The following is an 18,971-nucleotide window of genomic DNA, read 5'->3' on the forward strand; positions in this document are numbered from 1 at the left end:
ACATAAAATGTCATTCTTTGCTGTTAACACTGCTGTTTTCAAACGCCTATTTTCCTAAAATAAATAGTTTTTCACCTTTAAAATTTTCAAATCAACCACAGCAACAAACTCAATTCTATGAACATGTTTTATTCCAACAATTATTCAAACACATCAAGATAAAGAAAAATAAACACTTAATATATTTAACAACAGGGAGAAAAAGAAACATTCCACTGCACATGTAAACCATATAAACAACAAACTTCTGAGTGAAGGTTAGGCAGGATTGTGGTCTGAAACACTTGTACTTTCTGTACAATCATTAAAGAAAGAGGAAAAAGGGGATGATGACTGAATTACTGGGGTATCGACAAAACCTAACGCAATGCAATCAGACAAGGTTTGTGTGTTTTAAAATGACAAGCAACACAGCAAATAAAAAGTCTAATCTTTCTGAGTTGTCGGTTTGAAACAAATGTCAGTTTGCATTCATTTTCCCCATGAAAAACGAATTATAACTTTGTTTTTACAATAAATAAAGTTAAAAATTCTGTTCATTTGAAGAGGCACTTAACAGAGCCACATGAATCTTCAGTGCAAACCTACAAAATAAAAAATACAGTTATTAATTTAAAACAAGAATATTGAACAAAAATTTAACCACACATACCAAAGCAAAAAGCAAAAACAAAAAAGCAAATACCATGGGTAACACTGGATTTTCTAAACCAGCCACCCAATCTGTACTTCTGCTTGCAGTCATCGGGTTGTCCACTGAAAAATAAATAAGCATTGTAAAGTAAGCCTGTGACAAATTAACAATTTTGTCCCATATGAAGAATAATCAGATACAAAAACACACACAAACCGTTTTTAGATCTTCCATCTTCTTTATCTTTTCTACTTTGCTCTGTGTGCAGCATTTGCTCAGCTGATTCAACTCCATCGTCAGCTTCATTACAGACTTTCTGGACTTCCAAATCTGAATTCATCCCTGTAGTATCTTTAGCAGTTATTGCAGTAATTACATCTGCTCCATCAAGCTGATCATCCACCTCGTTTTCAGGCACACCATGCAAGTCACCTTTTAGTTCTAATGGTTCAGTCTGATCAGCTCCATGAGGTTTAGTTGTATGCATATCCTCCGTAGAGACGGCAAGGTTCATACTTGTTTTATCCTCTGAAACAAGTTGATCAGATGCTGATGCAATGGATTTTTCACAGAATTCAATCTCCTCTGAAGAGTTCTGAGCGTTTTGTGCAGAACAGCTCCAAAATTTCGTCATGAGCTCATTTGCGAGACATTGCGGAGACTCAACTTTAACATAATATGGAGGACTGTTAGAGTCTGTTGTGGTGTCGATGCACTGCACAGTCACTTTCAGAGGTTTATCCACTAAGAGCTCGTAGAAGTTATCAGTGGCTGCACTGTCCCAAGATCCTTTGGAAGGATCAAACCCTTCCAACCGACACAGAAAAGCTTGAGGTGGACTTTCCAGCAAGTCACAAGGTAGTGCCTTAACAGAGTCTTCACTGGTTTCAGACTCATTTCCAAAGTCAACAAAAAGGACAGATACAGTGTTTGTGCATTTACTAATAACCTGTGCACGATACCACATCTGATCATCACAAAAACGAGCCAGGCACAGGCTTCCAGGATCCAAATTATCCAGCTTAATTGGCTGTGTCTCACTAGAGTTTCCATGTTCTTGGGCAACAAAGGTGATTTGGTCAAGTATTTCAGAGTTCGAAAATTGGCACCAGAAGTAGTCTGGTCCAACAATGCATGATGCAAAGGCTTCTACTGTCTGTCCCAAAGAGACATCTGGTTTCTTGAAGAGCAGTTGGGTGATTTCAGCAACTGGGGATGTTTTTAAGTCTAAACTATCCCATTTCTCACTTGAATCTGATGTGCTGCCACTGGGAGTCATTTTAACCTCCCAGGTGATGCCATCTTCTTTGATAAACTTGCAAGACAGCGTGTTCTCACCAGGCTCACCAAATAACTTTTTGAAGAGAAACATCTGCTCCTTCATTCCCTTCTGTGCCTTGAATCGAACATCTAGACTGCAGCTGCAGTGAATGCTGAACCTCGGATATGACAGTAGTTGCTCATCAAGTCTGCCAATTTTAGGCAGAGAAACTATTGCCTCATTTCCAAAATCTATAAACTCTACCTGAAAAGTGTCATTTTTAGTCGTGTCCTTCACAACAGCACGATACCAGGATTCATCTTCAGGAAACATGGCCTTCATTAAACTTCCCTGCTGAATACTGGATGCATGGATTTCATCTTTCTCAGATGGCTGATGGGAATTCAACTGCTCGGTGAGGGAGAATAATGTGTTCTCATCTTCTACCAGTTGAACAAAAAAACTTGTCAGGCTGTTGATGTGCGAAACATACACTTCAGACACCTTACCTGGTCCTATCATACGTGGAGGAAGATCTACAGCTTGAGGCTGCACTGATAGTTCTGTGGTCAATGTTGGGTACGTAATGCTTTGCTCTTGGCTCTCGGCCGCAACTAATTTGTTCTGAGAAACCTGAGGGTCAAAACTGTGAAGGTCAGGGTTAACATCATTTGCTGCTTCGCTGTTAAAGTTAAGCTTGGGAGCGTCATCTTTCTGAATGGTTTCAAAGCTTGTTACTCCAAAACTGTCTTTACCTGCAGTGGGCTTTGTTTTAGCGTCCACTGTTACTTCGCTGCAAACTTGAGGTTTGGGGCCACACCGGTAATCTTTCATTAGATCATTAACAATAAGGCAATTACATTCAACAAGGACATTATACTGAGGACAGTTTGGAAGGTCAGAGGATATTATCCTATTCTGAATAGTCACTTTTAAAGGTTCATCCACCAGAAGCTCAAAGAATTTGTCAGCTGCAGCATCACTCCAAGTGCCATCTACAGACCCCAAAGCATCTAACTGACAAAGAAATGCTTGCGGTGGGCTTTCCAGGAGCTTGGTGGGCAGGGATTTAACAAAGTTAAGGTCAATTTCAGACTCATTTCCATAATCTACAAAAAGAACAGAGACCGTTTTAGAATGTGTATTGATAACCTGTGCACGGTACCACAGCTGGTCAGAAAAGAGTGCCAGGCATGGTCCTTTGCATAACTGATCTGGCTGAATTGGTTTTGTTTGACTAGAGTTTCCAATTTCTTGTGCAAGCAGGGAGATTTTGTCAAGCTCCTCTGAGTTTTTGAGCTGGCACCAGAAGTAATTTGGTCCGACGATAGATGATGCGTACGCGTCCACAATTTGTCCTTGAGTTACAGCTGGGTCCTTGAATGCTAACGGCTGGATATCTTCAGTTTGAGCACCTGACTTGAAAGCAACATTACACAAAGCCCATTCCCCGAGATCTAAACTTACAATCCAAGCAGATCCGACCTCTCGGATGAACTTGCACTGAATTTTCTTCTCACCGTTTTCACCCGCTGCTTTTTTGAAAGTCATTACCTCTTCCTGGGTCCAAACTCTTTTTCCTCCTCTACCATCCTCAAGTGTGCAATGAATACTGAATCTGGGGGTGCTGAGGAACTGCTTGCCAAGTTGCCTTATTTTAAGGGGCAGGAGTGTTGCCTCATTGCCAAAATCAATAAACTGCACATGAGCCATGCCATTTTTCTTGTTTTGAACAACAGCACGATACCAGGCCCCATCAGCAGGATATTCAGCTACCACCAGGTCACCTGACTGCAACAGGTCTAGCTCAACTTGCGGATCACTTAACTGAGCAGAATTAAGTTTGTCGAGAAGGGAAAAGATTTCATCTTCATCACTTGCCAATTGTACAAAGAAATTTGAAGGACTATTACAATGTGAAACGTAGATGTCTGAGCCATATCCTGCTTCCAAGGCTCTTGAGGGAAGATCGGTAAGCTTTGGATAATGGCATGGCACTTGTTGCTGTAAAACATTAGGCTTAGCCCTACTGTGTCCAGTAACAGTCTGGAAGTTTTGCTCCAGTGTGCCTTGAACAACTGGATTTGGGACTTTCTTAGAGGTCTTCTCATGTGCTTGTGATGTAGTGCTGAAATTGTGTCTAACACCTCTTGGCTCCAGAGCTTCTGATGATTTATTGAATGTACGAGCCTTTTCTGTTCCTTTGCCGACGTTAGACCCTTTTCGTTTGGTCAATTGGTTCCACTGCTCTTTAATTTTTAAGTTGAGGTTTGTTTTCTCATCACACATCTCCACTGATAGTTTGCCTGAAGAAATTTGTTTCACAATGACCGTGAACATGCAGTCTGTAGCATAGTTTTTGAACCACTCATTAAGCTCACATATCTTAGGTAGAGTTACATTGAAAAGCTCAAACTGAACAGCCTGAATGGGAATGGATGCAACTTCACTAGCCTTTGGAGGAAGTGGGCGAATATCAGATTTATCCAAAACCACCAGGTCACCATAGTCCACAAATTGGACTCGTATTTCCGGATGCGTCGATTCAATTTGCCCTCTGTGCCACAGCCCGTCTGCATATTTAGCAAGGCACATCATCTTTGGGTAAATTGGAAACTTTCCTTGTGGTGGCTTGCGGCACAGTTGTTGAATATCTTTGGTTATTTTCCTAACTGTATCATTATTTTGTGCAAAATGGCCATAGAACTGGTTCACACTTTGGACACAGGTTATTCGAACCTTCTCCTTTGCACCTACTTCAGTTTTGGGTAGTGAAACAACATATGCTTCACTCTGAAAAGGTAAAGCTGCAGGTTCTAGGTTTTTCCCAGTTTTGGAAGGTCTGGCAACAGTGTCAACATCAAGAGAATCGGAGCACTCGGTTAAAACGGTTGAATCAAGAGAATGTATGGGCAAATTTCTCTCATACGTATATTTGTGTGCCACTTTGTTTAGGGTCTCAAGAGTTTGGTCACCACAAATCCTCTCAGTCGTTGATAAACACTGTTCTCCGTGGCCGAAAGTGTTGTTCACATTCACATTGTCATTTCCATAAAGCGTTATGTAATAGACACCCTCGTTTGCACTGTGATGCTCAAATTTTCCAACGAGGATTTGATCCAGTACAACAGATTTCAGATAATCTATCTGTTCTGTTCTCCATCCCATGCCTTTGTCAATGACACCATGTAGAGAGCATGCATAGGTGACAACTGGCAATTTGAAGAATCTGCCAGAAAGTGGCCTGATATTGCCGAGTTTAACAAAATCACCAATTCCATAATCTACATGAAACACCTTGACAACATCTGAGACATTGTTCTGCTGCAGTACAGATCGATACCACTTGCCATCACTTCCTTTGGTTGCACATGGAGACCCGTCATACAGCAGCATTGGCATCTGAGCAGAGAATGTGTTTTCATAATATTCATGGAGCTGATAACTTAACTTCTTGAGCTCTTGTGAAAAGACACACAATTTACAATAGAGTTTCAATGGATGAATAACTTGCGTCACCGTTACGATCTCAACTGTTCCAGGCAACAACTCAGGATACAAGTATTGATGCAACTTGTCAGGGTCACTGGCATGCTCCTGTTGACCATTTGTGGTCACAAGATCGGTTTGTATGGAAGGGATTCTTCTTGGCAAATGCAGTGAGTGCATTAGAAGGCTTTTAAAGTCTTCGTTAGGCATCTTTCTAGCAAATCCAAGTTCATACATTTGTTTGGATACGCTTGGAATGTCAAGAATGATCATTCTGAAAGGCATTACCACATCCTGAACACACCCAGAGATGTCTTTCCCACACAAAGATCTGATGAACTTTGAAGCGGCCACAGACCATCCACTCTCAAGACACAGAGGTGACACATTGGCCAGCAGGCAAAGCTCAACTTTGGGAGGCAGACTGCAAAGGTGGCGTGGACAGTTTGTCAGAACTTCACTTGAGGCCCAGAGAAATTTACCATCATCAATTAGGAACACCTTGTATTCGTGTTCAGATTTTGAAAGTATTCTTGCTCTATGCCAAGTTCTGTCTTCATAAACCAAGCAAATTTCTCCAGGTTTGCCTTCAAAAGCATGTTGTCGCTTCCTAGGGACTTCAATGTCTTCAAGTTGTTGATATGCTTCCCTGCTCTCCTGTCCATGATTAAAACTTCCTCCAAATTCTACCAAGACAGTTTGTGGGTTTAAACTGACTCTGGTGATATGAACAGTTGTACTGAAACCAACTTCTGGCAAACCAGGAACTGAACACATCTTGGTTTTTCAGAATGGATAAACAGCAGAAATGAGGAGAATCTGAAGAGAAATTGAAAATTACACAGAGTATTAAAAAATAGTTTACCCACAAAAAAAAAAAACCATTTGTTTATTTAAACAATAATCAATTATTAAAATAATCAACATTTAATTAAAACAAAAACAGAAAGAGTTGTACACCGCACTTAATGTTTCCCACCAAAAAAAGTACCAATTGAAGGTTATGAAGACAAATATACACTCTGACTGTAAACGATGCCACTGAACCAAACAAAACTTGCATACTTTGCTGATTATTACTGCTGAAAAAGGTAAATTACTGTCATGTTTTGGGCTGCACTAATCATCATTTCGGGAAAAACATTTGGAGTACTATAGACTGCAAAAAGTCAAGAAGAGAGTAAAAAACTGTCCAAGGAACAAAAGGCATTTGTGGTTGGCCAAACCGAACCAGGATTTCCAGAGAAAGAATCTTAACAACAATCGTTTTTGTTCTTATTTCTTTTCAGGCAAATAAAATATTAGGCTAATATCTTAATTAATACTGCTCATATGTATCTTTACCACCTATTAATTCCAGTTTGTAAAAATATTGCATCCTTTTCTGCTTACTAAGTCCTTGTCTATATGATTTAGCAATCACGTTTTTTTTTCACTGGTTTAGACAGCATAAATTAGCAGAACAACGTATTCAGTAGTACGTTAACCATGCAATAAATTCTGTTGTTTACACTTCAGTATTTCCAATATGGCTGAGCATCTGGGTAACTGACCAAATCGTGACATAAGTGCAAACCCTATTAAAACAGAAAAAAATAAGGGCAGTGACTTGTTTCTATGCACCAGTTGATGATTTAATTTGGACATTTGCACTCAAAAATGCATTTAAAAAACATACATTGACGAATCGTTTCTAATTAGATCTAAAACATGCATTTAGAAAATATATGATGACTTAAAATGTCAATGTATGTAAAAGAGCTGCACAGAATGACATTTTAATATTGTGTTCAATAGAAAAATAACAATACGGACTTGGACATGAGGTCAAGTACAGTAAACAATAGCAAATTTCGAATGATTTAATCCTTAAAGACATTCACTGCATTAAATAAGTCATTTAACGTGACTTAGAGATGGCAATATATACAGCCCATAACACAAAAACCTAATTCAACCTGTTGAAAACATATACAAATATTAATCCAGGATTTAGCTAGACTGACAAAACAAAGGAAAAAGTCAAAGCGCAAACCGTACAATAGCATAGAGAGAAGCCACATGTCTGGATCTGTCATTGCAAAAACACGACTAGAAATAAGTTTGGAGTTACAAATTTAGCTGCTGCCTTTATCCAAAGCTAACGTTAGAGATGTTGTGGCTTATTCAATGGCTCATGAATCAAGCCCTAAACCCGTTTTAACTGGATTCTCCTGCTCTTAACCAACGATGAACTCGTTAACGAAAACTTACCAATGTGAATTTCCCCCCATCATACACACTTATGACATGAAAGTCTGCTTTTACAGCGCGTATAACGTCAACTGCATACAAACGCACTTTAATAAAACGCCACCACTCGTTAGTTTCAACGAATCAATCACGTCGACGTCAATCAGGAGCGCGCATCACGTGAAGTACGCGCACGATTTGTAGCCTACGTTTGTTTCAAAACTCCACAAAACAACAGTCGTCCAGCTCTTTTAAACGGTACATTTTTAGCTTAAAAACAAATTAATTTGCTCTAAAACAAACTGATTAAAATAAACCTATACAAAAGTTATCATTGTAGACTAACCTGTTTTTTCCGCAACAACACAAGCTACTAATTTACTGTAAAACTGGTAACGTTTCATTAGCCACAAATGTCGTGGACAAAAATTAATAATCATCATCATAATAATAAAAAAAAAAACATTTACACTGTTTGAAGGAAACCCATTTGTGATTGTAAAGTACTAAAATTATATTTCAGCAAAAATAACTGGTAATTTGCGATCAAAAATATGTTTATAAACATATTTGTTGATCATAATTAAGCACTGGTGCTCTGAAGTTTACAGTCGTGTTTGGAGGGTGGAGTTTGTATTAACTGCGCGCTGTCTGTCAACCAGGAAGTCCTCAATAAGACACATTCACTTTTCGGATGTAGAGGAATGGGTAAGTACATGTGATTAATTTAAAACAACTTTTGCGCTGTTAAATTGCGTGTCCGTATGCGATTTTACTATAGGCTACTTTTACATTAGCTGTACACCTGTTCATCCATCTCCGTTGAGTTATGACAGCGTATCTGCTGGTATGTTCGCAAGGATCTATTGTTCCTCTTTGTTATGCAGCATCTGTGTTTACTAATGCATTTCAGAGACATTTCAGAATAGTTTCTGCATCAAATATGAACTTTCTTACTTTAAATATAACATTTCGTAATACTGTGCAGAATTAATACACAACGTAAATGATAAACGATGTTTGACAGCACTGCTTCCAGATGCATGCTGATGTGTTTTTGTGCTCTTTTCCTCTAGTCTGGGTATCTGTGTGCCATGCATAAGAGGAAGTCTAGTGTCCACAATGTTGTAAAACCATCTAAGACTCTTAGGACGGATGGTAAAACACATGTCCAGCATGAGGATGAGGAGGTTGATGAGGAGGATGAAGCCCAGCAAGATCACTCACTCTCTGCTTCGGTCAGTTTGGTGATTTCCTGAACGGAATATATTACATCACTAAATGTTATAATGAGAGTTCTAGTTCAAATAACATTTATCTTGTGCTGTTCCAGAGTGTGGGAGATATCGGCGTGATAGAAAGCATCACTTTGAGGAACTTTATGAGCCACCATTTGCTCGGACCTTTCAAATTTGGGCCAAATGTAAACTTCATTGTTGGGAACAATGGAAGTAAGAACTATCAGATTTTGTCTTTCTTAACTGTTTTTGTTGTTTAATTGGATTGAATTCATAATGATTTACAATAACAGTCAAACACAGATTTGTAAACACTTAAAAGCATTTAAAATAAATTATGCTTGCATATGAGATTTAAAAAAAATAAAAATTAATCCTCCTGTTGTGTTCAAAAATCTTAGGATCAAATTAAAAAACTGACCCACATTGGTTTCCCTGCAAGTTGCACTATGAAAAACACTAATGCTTCATATAAAAATAGAAAACCTCTATTATAGTTTGTCAGATATTACAAATAATTCACATCTGTTTTTATTGTGTAAGGGTACACAAAATGAAAAAAAAAAAATTGTCACAAGTGCAAATAAATACAAGTAGGTATAAATAGTATAATTATTTGTACTTGGTGTAAATAGTGTTTATTGCTATTTTTTTTTTAAACTGAGATTTGTACATCAGCAGAAAGCAAGAATAAATAAGCTTTCAATTGATGGTTTGTTAAGATAGGACAATATTTGGCAGAGATACAACTATTTTAAAATCTTCAATCCGAGGGTGCAAAAAAAATCTAAATATTGAAAAAAATCGCCCTTAAAGCTGTCCAAATGAAATTCTTCGCAATGCATAATACTAATCAAAAATTACGTTTTTATATATTTCCAGTAGAAAATTTACAAAATGTCTTTGTGGAACATGATCTTTATCTAACATCCTAATGATTTTTGGCATAAAATAAAAATCAATCATTTTGACCCGTATTTTTGGATATTGCTTCAAATATACCCGTGCTACTTAAGATTGGTTTTGTGGTCCAGGGTCACATTTGTACTTCATCTGAGTTTTTATTTTTCATTATTTTATGTCTTTTTCTTAAAAAAAAGTTTAAAATGAGCTTTCACACTACTTTTCAGTGAAATACAAAAAAAACTAACAACCAAAACCACCCTTTAACATCATTGTTGACATTGTAACTCAACTAGATAACACTATTCATGTAAACCTGAAGCTCCTGCATTTCAAAAGTTCTCATGTTTCATTTCTTATCAGGGTTCCCACGGGTCCTTGAAATCCTTGAAAGTTTGTGAATCTTAAAAAAAAGTCAAGGCCCTGGAAAATGAACATGCATAGATACAGGTCCTTGAAAGTGCTTGAATTTATTTTGTGCAAGTTTGCAAAACATTTTGCAGCAAAAACAGTGAAATAAATATCTTATTTAAAATGAATGCTTTCTATATGAATATATTTTAAAATGTAATTTATTTCTGTGATTTAAAAATTTGAATTTTTATCATTATTTCTCATTATTATGTTGAAAACAGCTGAGTAGATTTTTTTTTTTCAAATTTCTTTGATGAATTGAAAGTTCAAAAGAACAGCAATTAACAAATATTTTGTAAAATTATACATGTCTTTATCATCACTTTTAATCAATTTAAAGCATTCTTGCTAAATAAAAGTGTGAATTTCTATTCCAAAAAATTATACAGACTCCAAGCTCCAAACTGTTTTAAATATTGATAGTTATAATTATAATTATAAATGTCTTTTGAAAAGCAAATCAGCATATTAGAATGCTAAAACTCAGCTATTATCACAGGAATAAATTACATTTTAAAATATATATTTAAATAGAAAACAAAATAGTAACTTGACTTCAAAAGCCCTCCTATCTGAGCTAATAGTTCACATTTATAAAAATAAAACTAATTATTAAATAAAAAAAATGTCAGTTTAATGGTGTGCTTCTTTATTTCAAATGTTTTGTAGAATTTTCATTAAGATTATGTTAATATAACTCAATTTAAATAATTAAAGACATTTTAGTAGTGAGCCCTGCAGCCCTAGTTGAGAATCACTGAAATTAGAAATGAAGTATTATAGAAAGTATTAACAGTCAGTATACTTTTCTCTTTGTCTTTTCTCAATGTATGTATTTTTATGCCACTCTAAGCTGGGAAAAGTGCCATTCTGACAGCTCTTATAGTGGGTCTTGGTGGAAAAGCAACCACAACCAACAGAGGAACATCTTTGAAGGGCTTTGTGAAATATGGAGAGGGGTTAGTATGTTTTAAGTAAGAATTAAAAATAGCTTTTTATAAGATTTTTTCGTAAGCACTCTTCTGTTTACAGTTTTGCAGACATTAAAGTGAAATTAAAAAACAGAGGAAACGACCCCTATAAAGGTGACATTTATGGAGACAGCATTTGCATCGAGCATCGGATCTCAAGCGACGGTTGCAGGACTTGCAAAATCAAGAATAAAACTGGTAACATCATGACTTCCTTTCAGCTGACAGATAATATCAAAAACGTCCTCTTATATATTTAGATTTGCTCTATTTTTAGGCAATGTCATTTCCACAAAGAAAGAAGAGTTAACTGCTATACTGGATCATTTCGGCATCCAGGTACTTTCAGTTATTGATAATTATTTTAAAATCTAAGTTGTTGCAATACTCTAATGAGTTTATTTTTTTAATTCTGGATTAATTTCATATTACAGGTTGACAATCCTGTTTCAATCCTCAATCAAGAAATGAGCAAACAATTCCTGCATTCAAAAAGTGAAGCAGACAAGTACAAGGTGATTTATTTTTCATCTATGCCATCAATAACTGAAGCAGTGTTGTATGGCTCACTATTTTTACACTATTTATATTTATACCTGAAGTTTTTCATGAAAGCAACTCTTCTGGAGCAAATGAGAAGAGACTACATTCACATCAAGCAGACCAAAGCCTTGACACGCGAACAGGTGGAAAGACAAGAGGAGGTGATTTATTTATTCATTCATTAGTATATTGTCATACTTAGCCACCCACAATGAACGTTTTGCAAGGGCAGTCACACTAACATCACACGTTTTTAGTGTCTTAAAGATCTCAAGCAGTTGTTGTTGCGAAAGAAAGAAAGACATGAACGCCTGAAGTCACTTGATAATATGAGAGAGTCTCTGGAGGACCTGAAAAAGAAGATGGCGTGGTGTTGGGTGCGTTATTTTAGTGCTTCTTACAGAGGTGTGAAAAGTTGCTTGTTTTTGAGAGTCTGCGCTAAGCAGTGTCTCTGTTTGCTCGTTGTAGGTGAGAGAGAAAGAGGCGCAAGTTGAACAACTGATGGAACGAATTGAAAAAGAAGAGTCTGACTGTAGAAATGAAGAAAAGCTGCAGCTCTGTCAGGTTTGTGTGATCAGCTGTATTGATCTGGATTTTTGTTGGGAGAGCTAAGCTTTTATTTATTTACTACTTGTCAGAAGTTTGTAGTAATTAGGATTTTAGTTTTTGAAGTCTCTTATGCTCAACAAAGCTGCATTTATTCGATGAAAAATACAAAAAACTAGAAGATTTTTTTCTCTTTGCTTTTAAGAGCAAAGTTACCGCTGCTGAAAAGAAGTTGCAGGACATTCAGAAGGAGCTTTGCACGCTTAAAGAACAAAAGGAGCATTTGTCAGAGGAGAGCCGTAAAATGAAGGAAGAAATTAAAGTCAAAACGAAAGAACAGAAAGATCTGGAGGTGAGATGTGTTTGTTTGTTTGTTTTCTTTCTGTTCCTGAATTCAGAACTTCAGAGTTATTGAAGTTATTGAATATCTAAAGCTATGTAATACATGCATTCATTTTAAATGAAGACATGCATCTTTCCAGTTTGGATGAGAATGCAGCCTTCACATGTTTGTAATATTTTCTTGTTCTTAGACTATTTCACCCAAAAATGAATATCCATTCTTCTGTGGAATACAAAAAGAGACATTTTGAAGAGCATTTGTGTTCCTCTTTTGTGACAGCAAAGGACAAAAAATCTGCATAAAAGAGTATGATGCAACTTTTTGTAATATGTGACCCTGGACCACAAAACCAGTCTTAAGTCGCTGGGGTATATTTGTAGTAATAGCCAAAAATAGATTGTATGGGTCAAAATTATTGATTTTTCTTTTATGTCAAAAATCATTAGGATATTAAGTAAAGATCATGTTCCATGAAGATTTTTTGTAAAATTCCTACTGTAAAGCTATCAAAATGTAATTTTTGATTAGTAATATGCATTGCTAAGAACTTAATTTGGACAACTTTAAAGGTGATTTTCTCAGTATTTTGATTTTTTGCACCCTTAGATTTCAGATTTTCAAATAGATGTATCTCGGCCAAATATTGTCCTATCCTAACAAACCATATATCAATAGAAAGCTTATTTATTGAGCTTTCATATGATGTATATATCTCAGTTTTATAAAATTTAACCTTATGACTGGTTTTGTGGTCCAGGGCACATATATAATATCCTTAATAATGAAAAAAGAATTTGAAGATATTTTATAGATTTTATGCAGATTGTTGTCAGCTCCAGTCATTTGCAACCTTTTAATGGAAAAGGACAGTATGCCATCTCATCTTATCTCATTTTGTGTTGCATGGAAGGATTAATAACATGAGTTTGGAAATTCCAGATAGTAATTCCAGAGTTAATGATTGCATAGTTTTAATTTCTGGGTGAACTACTGCTGTAAGTTTATAAACAGGGCTTGCTGATTTCAAAAGAGATTTTTAGAGTGCCAGTTTTTCAGGTGGGTTACTTCCGCGCTGAGAATAAATTGAAACAATTAGAAAAGGAGCAATGCCTTCTTCAGGAGCGAATTCACAAAATAAGTCATGGGTGAGTGGATTTGTTAAGAGAAGACCTGTACATTTCTCATTTCTAAGTTGGCATTTGTTTAAAGTATCTACAGGATTTAGTTGAACATGTAGTTAAAGTAGCTATTTTGATAATGCTGTCAATTTCACGTTTTTAGCAATAGCAGAAGAAGCCATGAGACTGAGCAAGCACAGCATCTCAAAAAAATATCTGCCTTCCAAAAGCAGCTGGAAAAGCTTGAGAAAGAGTCCAGTGCTCTAAACCAAGAAATTAAGGACAAACAACAAGCTCTGCTTAAAGGAAGAGAGGAATATGATAAACTGAGGTAAAGTCTTTATTTTTTATGAGACTTGACTGGACAGTGAAGAGGAAAACAGGAAAGCATATAGGCACATTCAAACCTGCTTTGCCATAAATGCAATGGCTTTAATGTGTCACGTGCACTACTTTAAGTCTTGAAATGAACCTGAAATATGAAAAAAGCTGCTAATTATTTATTGTGAGAATTTTTGTCTATTCCAGATGAAGTGATAATAATAAAATATGCCCTTTTTGTGCAAAAATATCTGATATGATGCTTTTAAAGATCTTTATTTTGCTAAATTACAGTTTTCTTTATTTTTAGAATGGAGGAAAAGAACATTCAGGTCTCTCTGGAGTCCAAACTGAAAAGAAAAAAGCAGCTAATGGCCAGCAGATCCAACAGACTGAGACGCTTTGGCGATCACATGCCGGAATTGTTGGAGTCCATCAACAAAGCCTTCACTCAGGGCCGGTTCATCAAGAAACCTGTGGGACCAATAGGTAAGAGACATTTTGTATCTTCAGATTATTCGGTTAATCTTACTCATGATCTTTATGAACCCAAAACAACACCAGTTTTTTTAATTCATCGCCAGGTGCATGCATCGGTCTGAAGGATCCCAGTTTAGCCGCGGCTGTGGAAAGTTGTTTAAAAGGTTTCATGAAAACCTTTTGCTGTGACAATTACAAAGACGAAAAAGTCCTGCAAGGACTGATGTCCTCATACTACTCTAAAGGCAGCAGGCCTCAGATAATCGTGTGTCCATTCACAGACAGTGTTTATAATCTCCAAGGCCGGTAAGGAATATTTATGTCCAGAAATGGAGTCAGAGGTCTTGTGTAGCTACAGTAAATATGATGATTCTGTGTGTACTTGTCAGGGGAGTCCATCATCCTGAGTTTCCATCTGTGCTGGACTGCCTCAATATCGAGAATCCGGTGATCACAAACTGCCTCATTGACATGAGAAGCATTGAGAGCATTCTGGTTATCAAAGTAAGTTGTTTATAAGCAAAAGCATGCATTTTTGTCATTGCAATTTTAGAATGTGTAATAGATACCCAGTGGGATTTAAAAGTCTACATAAAAGACTTTAGACTTGTGTGTAAATAAGTAAAAAAAATGTATTTATTTAAAAAAATAATAATTAGCAATTCAATTAAATGAATAAAATGGAATATATATATATATATATTTATATACCAGTCAAAAGTTTTTGAACAGTAAGATTTTAATGTTTTTTTAAGTAGTCTCTTCTGCTCACCAAGCCTGCATTTATTTGATCCAAAGTACAGTAAAAACTGTAAAATATTACATATTTTTACTATTTAAAGTAACTCTTTTATATTTGAATATATTTTAAATGTAATTTATTCCTAATGATTTTTTAGCATCATTAACTCCAATCACATGTTCCTTCAGAAATCTGCCTAATATTCTGATTTGCTGCTCAAAAAATATTTGTTATTATTATTATGTTGAAAACAGCGGTGTAGAATTTTTTCAGGTTTCATTGATGAATAGAAAGTTTAGAAGAACAGCATTTATCTGCTATTGAAATTGTTTGTATGATCATCACTTTATCATCACTTTTGATTAATTTAAAGAATCCTTGCTAAATGAAAGTATTTTCTAATTTCTATCATTTCTATCAATCTTTGTAAATAAATATAAAGGTTTTGCCATTTAGATGTATATTTATTTTTATTTTTTTTAGATATAATTTCTATATAAAATTTGTCATTTTTCACTGTTTTTGTTTTAAAACAGGAAAAAGCTTGTGCGAGGAAAGTCATGCAGGGGTCAAGACCCCCGAGGAATTGCCGTGAGGCCTTCACTGCAGATGGTGATCAGGTCTACACCAATCGCTATTACACACCTGAACATGAAGTACTGGTCCAATATCTTGGTGGAGACCCAGAAGCAGAAATACGGCAAGTGTAATCTTCACAAAAACATTATAATACTCTATCATCAAGTAATTTGTCTCTGATTGTGACTGATATTCCATGCAAACCCTTATGGAGTTTAAACCTACTTTTTTAATGACTAGCCCAATCTGAGATCATATCAGAGGCAAATTATGCTTGAATATATGTGACCCTGGAACACAAAACCAGTCTTAAGTACCATGGGTATGTTTGTAGCAATAGCCAAAAATACATTGCATGGGTCAAAATTATAGATTTTTCTTTTAAGCCAAAAATCATTCGGATATTAAGTAAAGAGCATGTTCCATGAAGATATTTTGTAAATTGCCTACCGTATACTGTATATATTAAAACTTAATTTTTGATTAGTAATATGCATTGCAAAGAACTTCATTTGGAAGGCGGTTTTCTCAATATTTTGAGATTTGTGGACCCTCAGATTCCAGATTTTTAAATAGTTGTATCTCGGCCAAATATTGTCCTATCCTAACAAACCATACATCAACGGAAAGCTTATTTATTCAAATTTTTAAAAAATGATCCTTATGACTGGTTTTGTGGTCCAGGGTCACATATGTGTTTTTCTCTCTGATTTACAGACAAGTGGAGTCAGAGCTGGAGAACATTCAGGCTCAGCTTTCACGGTTCCAGCTTCATTTGAGCTCTGTGAAGGAGGACATTCAGATCATGGAGGAGAAGCTGCGTAGTGCCATCATGGCCTCAAAAAAGAATCAGGTATTGACAGTGTTGGGGAAAGTTACTTTTAAAAGTAACGCATTACAATATTGAGTTACTTCCTAAAAAAGTAACTAATTACATTACTTAGTTTGTTTTTAATATAAAAAGTTCTATTTTTGGCAAATGTAAAAGCCTTTTCACACCAAAAGCCTCAGGTTTAGAGAAAATATAGTAGACCGCAGAAGAAAAAAATTCAACTCTTCAGAACTTAAAAAAAGAAAAACTTTTTCAATTTTTGCTTATTAGTATGGATGAATTGGATCATTGAAGGTCGGCAGCAAAGACATTGGTTAATAAAATGCGTTTAAATAAATAAAGGATATCTGTATTATTTAACATATTTAATTATTGTAGGTTTGCATTGAATTTCACTGTTTTTATTCATTTTGAGGAACACTGTATCTGTTTTCTTAATGAGTGAGACATTTTTTGCATGTTCACAACATTTATTTCAGATCTAAAGTAACATCTTACTCACAATTTCTCTCAAAATAGGGACAGGAGAGCTTTTATTCAGTAAATGGGGGGATAAAGTAACTGGCATTAATTATTTGAAAAAGTAACTTAGATTCTTATCAATTAAAAAATAATGCGCTACTTTACTAGTTACTTGGAAAAAGTCATATTATTACGGAACTTGCGTTACTTGTAATGCGTTACTCCCAACACTGGGTATTGAACTGCATCCATGTTCACGTGAGTTGTTATTCTTGTCCAAACATCTGCATATGCTTTTCTTTTTTAGGAAAGTATAAATAAGGTTAAAGCTTCCATAACAGAACTTGAGAACATTGAAGAGGCTCAGGCTGAAGACATCAGCTCCCTGGTGAGGTTTCTATGAACTTCACCAAGCAAAAACATTGACGTGTATTGTTGATGTGACACAGAATAATAGGCGATTTGTCAAATATACAGGAAGAAGATGCACAAGAGAATGAGCAGAAGATCGAATCAGAGAGGAGAAACGTGAAAGAGGCTCAGGATGAGTTAAAGAAACATGAGAAAGTGCTTATGAATATTAATCAGAAATATAAAGATGTGAAAAACAAAACGGAGCAACTTTCAGATGAGATTGAACAGCTGAAGGTGAGTGAGAGTCTGTTGACCGATGCAATGACCGATCAATATACAAATGCAAAAAATGCAATTTGGATTTTTGTTTTAAATAGGAGGAGGAAGAGAAGGCAGAGACTGGGTGCAGTAAACTTGATCAAACCTTGAAGGTCTTGGAGAAGAAACACGAGGATCATCAGGCTAATATTCAGGCCATGAAAGATGAGCTGTCATGTAGAGAGGAAGAAATGCAGGTAATCACTCCTTCGTGCTTTTTATAACATGTAAAATGATATTTAAAATTCCCTGGTGTAAGAAAATGAAAACGGCAGTATAATGAAATATTCATTGTCTGTAAACGGTTTGCTTTTGTAGGACTGTGAAGCCAAAGCTAAAGAGATCTGTCCTGTGCGACAGCAGGTAAATCAGAGTCCCAGAAGTATTGATACCGAAATCACACGCCTGCGACAAAAAATCAGTTTAGAAGAGAACAGCCATGGTGACAAGGAACAAGTTATCCGGTATGCACCGCAATGGTTAAAAAACAAAAAAACAAAGGTCTTCAGGATTCAGTGGAAATGAAGCACCACTGAAACAAATTTGAAATGTGCATTAGAATCATAGCTCAGATTTTATTTTTTATTGTATTGTATTTTATTTTATTGTATTTATTTATTTTAAATTTAATTTTATATTTTTTTAATTTTATTTTAGGAAAAGGTTTTGACTCCTAGCTCTGTTATTTTATATATTCATTTTGTTTATTTTTAAGCAAAACATTTTCATAGCTCAGTTTTTATTTATTTTTTATTGTATTTTATTTTTAAGGTTCTTAATTCTTAGCTAAGTTGTTTTATTTATACATTTTTATTATTATTAATTTTTTTGATATTTTATTTAAAAAAAAAAATTTGCCTGATAACTTATTTTATTTAGTATTACTTTTTAATTATATTTTATTACTTTATTTAATTTTCAGGGAATATTTTTGTTTTGTTTTATTGTCAGGGCAAAGGTTTTATTTTATTTATTTTTTTTTTAGGAAAAAGTTTTGACGCCTAGCTCAGTTATTTTATATATATATTTGTATTATTATTATTTGATTTTATTTTTTTGTATTTATATTTAATTTTTAAGGAAAAAGTTTTGACTCATCGCTCATTTATTTTATATATATACTTATCATTTTATAAAATTATAAATAAAATATAAATATATATATATATATATATATATATTATTATATAT

The 18,971-nt window shown here is 35.2% G+C and overlaps 2 protein-coding genes across 2 annotated transcripts in view; one reads left to right on the forward strand and one right to left on the reverse strand.

Annotated features, from left to right (window-relative positions):
- Positions 1–536: 536 nt before the first annotated feature.
- Positions 537–6,161, reverse strand: tdrd6b (tudor domain containing 6b). The gene is made up of 4 exons (XM_073826686.1): positions 2,511–6,161; positions 851–2,444; positions 686–756; positions 537–584 (listed from the first exon to the last, which is right to left on the reverse strand). Exons 1-4 carry the CDS (start codon positions 6,159–6,161, stop codon positions 537–539), a joined length of 5,364 nt encoding a protein of 1,787 aa, XP_073682787.1.
- A 2,284-nt stretch (positions 6,162–8,445) lies between these two features.
- Positions 8,446–18,971, forward strand: part of smc6 (structural maintenance of chromosomes 6) — a 14,754-nt gene continuing 4,228 nt past the window's right edge. The window contains exons 1-22 of the mRNA XM_073827529.1: positions 8,446–8,463; positions 8,693–8,854; positions 8,950–9,067; positions 11,025–11,130; positions 11,204–11,340; positions 11,420–11,481; positions 11,577–11,657; positions 11,745–11,846; positions 11,943–12,062; positions 12,154–12,249; positions 12,437–12,583; positions 13,631–13,719; positions 13,856–14,023; positions 14,324–14,502; positions 14,598–14,799; positions 14,883–14,997; positions 15,772–15,935; positions 16,532–16,667; positions 17,416–17,496; positions 17,586–17,756; positions 17,840–17,977; positions 18,099–18,244. Coding sequence (XP_073683630.1) covers positions 8,446–8,463; positions 8,693–8,854; positions 8,950–9,067; positions 11,025–11,130; positions 11,204–11,340; positions 11,420–11,481; positions 11,577–11,657; positions 11,745–11,846; positions 11,943–12,062; positions 12,154–12,249; positions 12,437–12,583; positions 13,631–13,719; positions 13,856–14,023; positions 14,324–14,502; positions 14,598–14,799; positions 14,883–14,997; positions 15,772–15,935; positions 16,532–16,667; positions 17,416–17,496; positions 17,586–17,756; positions 17,840–17,977; positions 18,099–18,244 — 2,738 coding nt within the window. The remainder of the gene's footprint in view (positions 8,464–8,692; positions 8,855–8,949; positions 9,068–11,024; positions 11,131–11,203; positions 11,341–11,419; positions 11,482–11,576; positions 11,658–11,744; positions 11,847–11,942; positions 12,063–12,153; positions 12,250–12,436; positions 12,584–13,630; positions 13,720–13,855; positions 14,024–14,323; positions 14,503–14,597; positions 14,800–14,882; positions 14,998–15,771; positions 15,936–16,531; positions 16,668–17,415; positions 17,497–17,585; positions 17,757–17,839; positions 17,978–18,098; positions 18,245–18,971) is intronic.

This window comes from Garra rufa, chromosome 21, assembly GCF_049309525.1.
Source record: "Garra rufa chromosome 21, GarRuf1.0, whole genome shotgun sequence".
Lineage (NCBI taxonomy): Eukaryota > Metazoa > Chordata > Actinopteri > Cypriniformes > Cyprinidae > Garra > Garra rufa.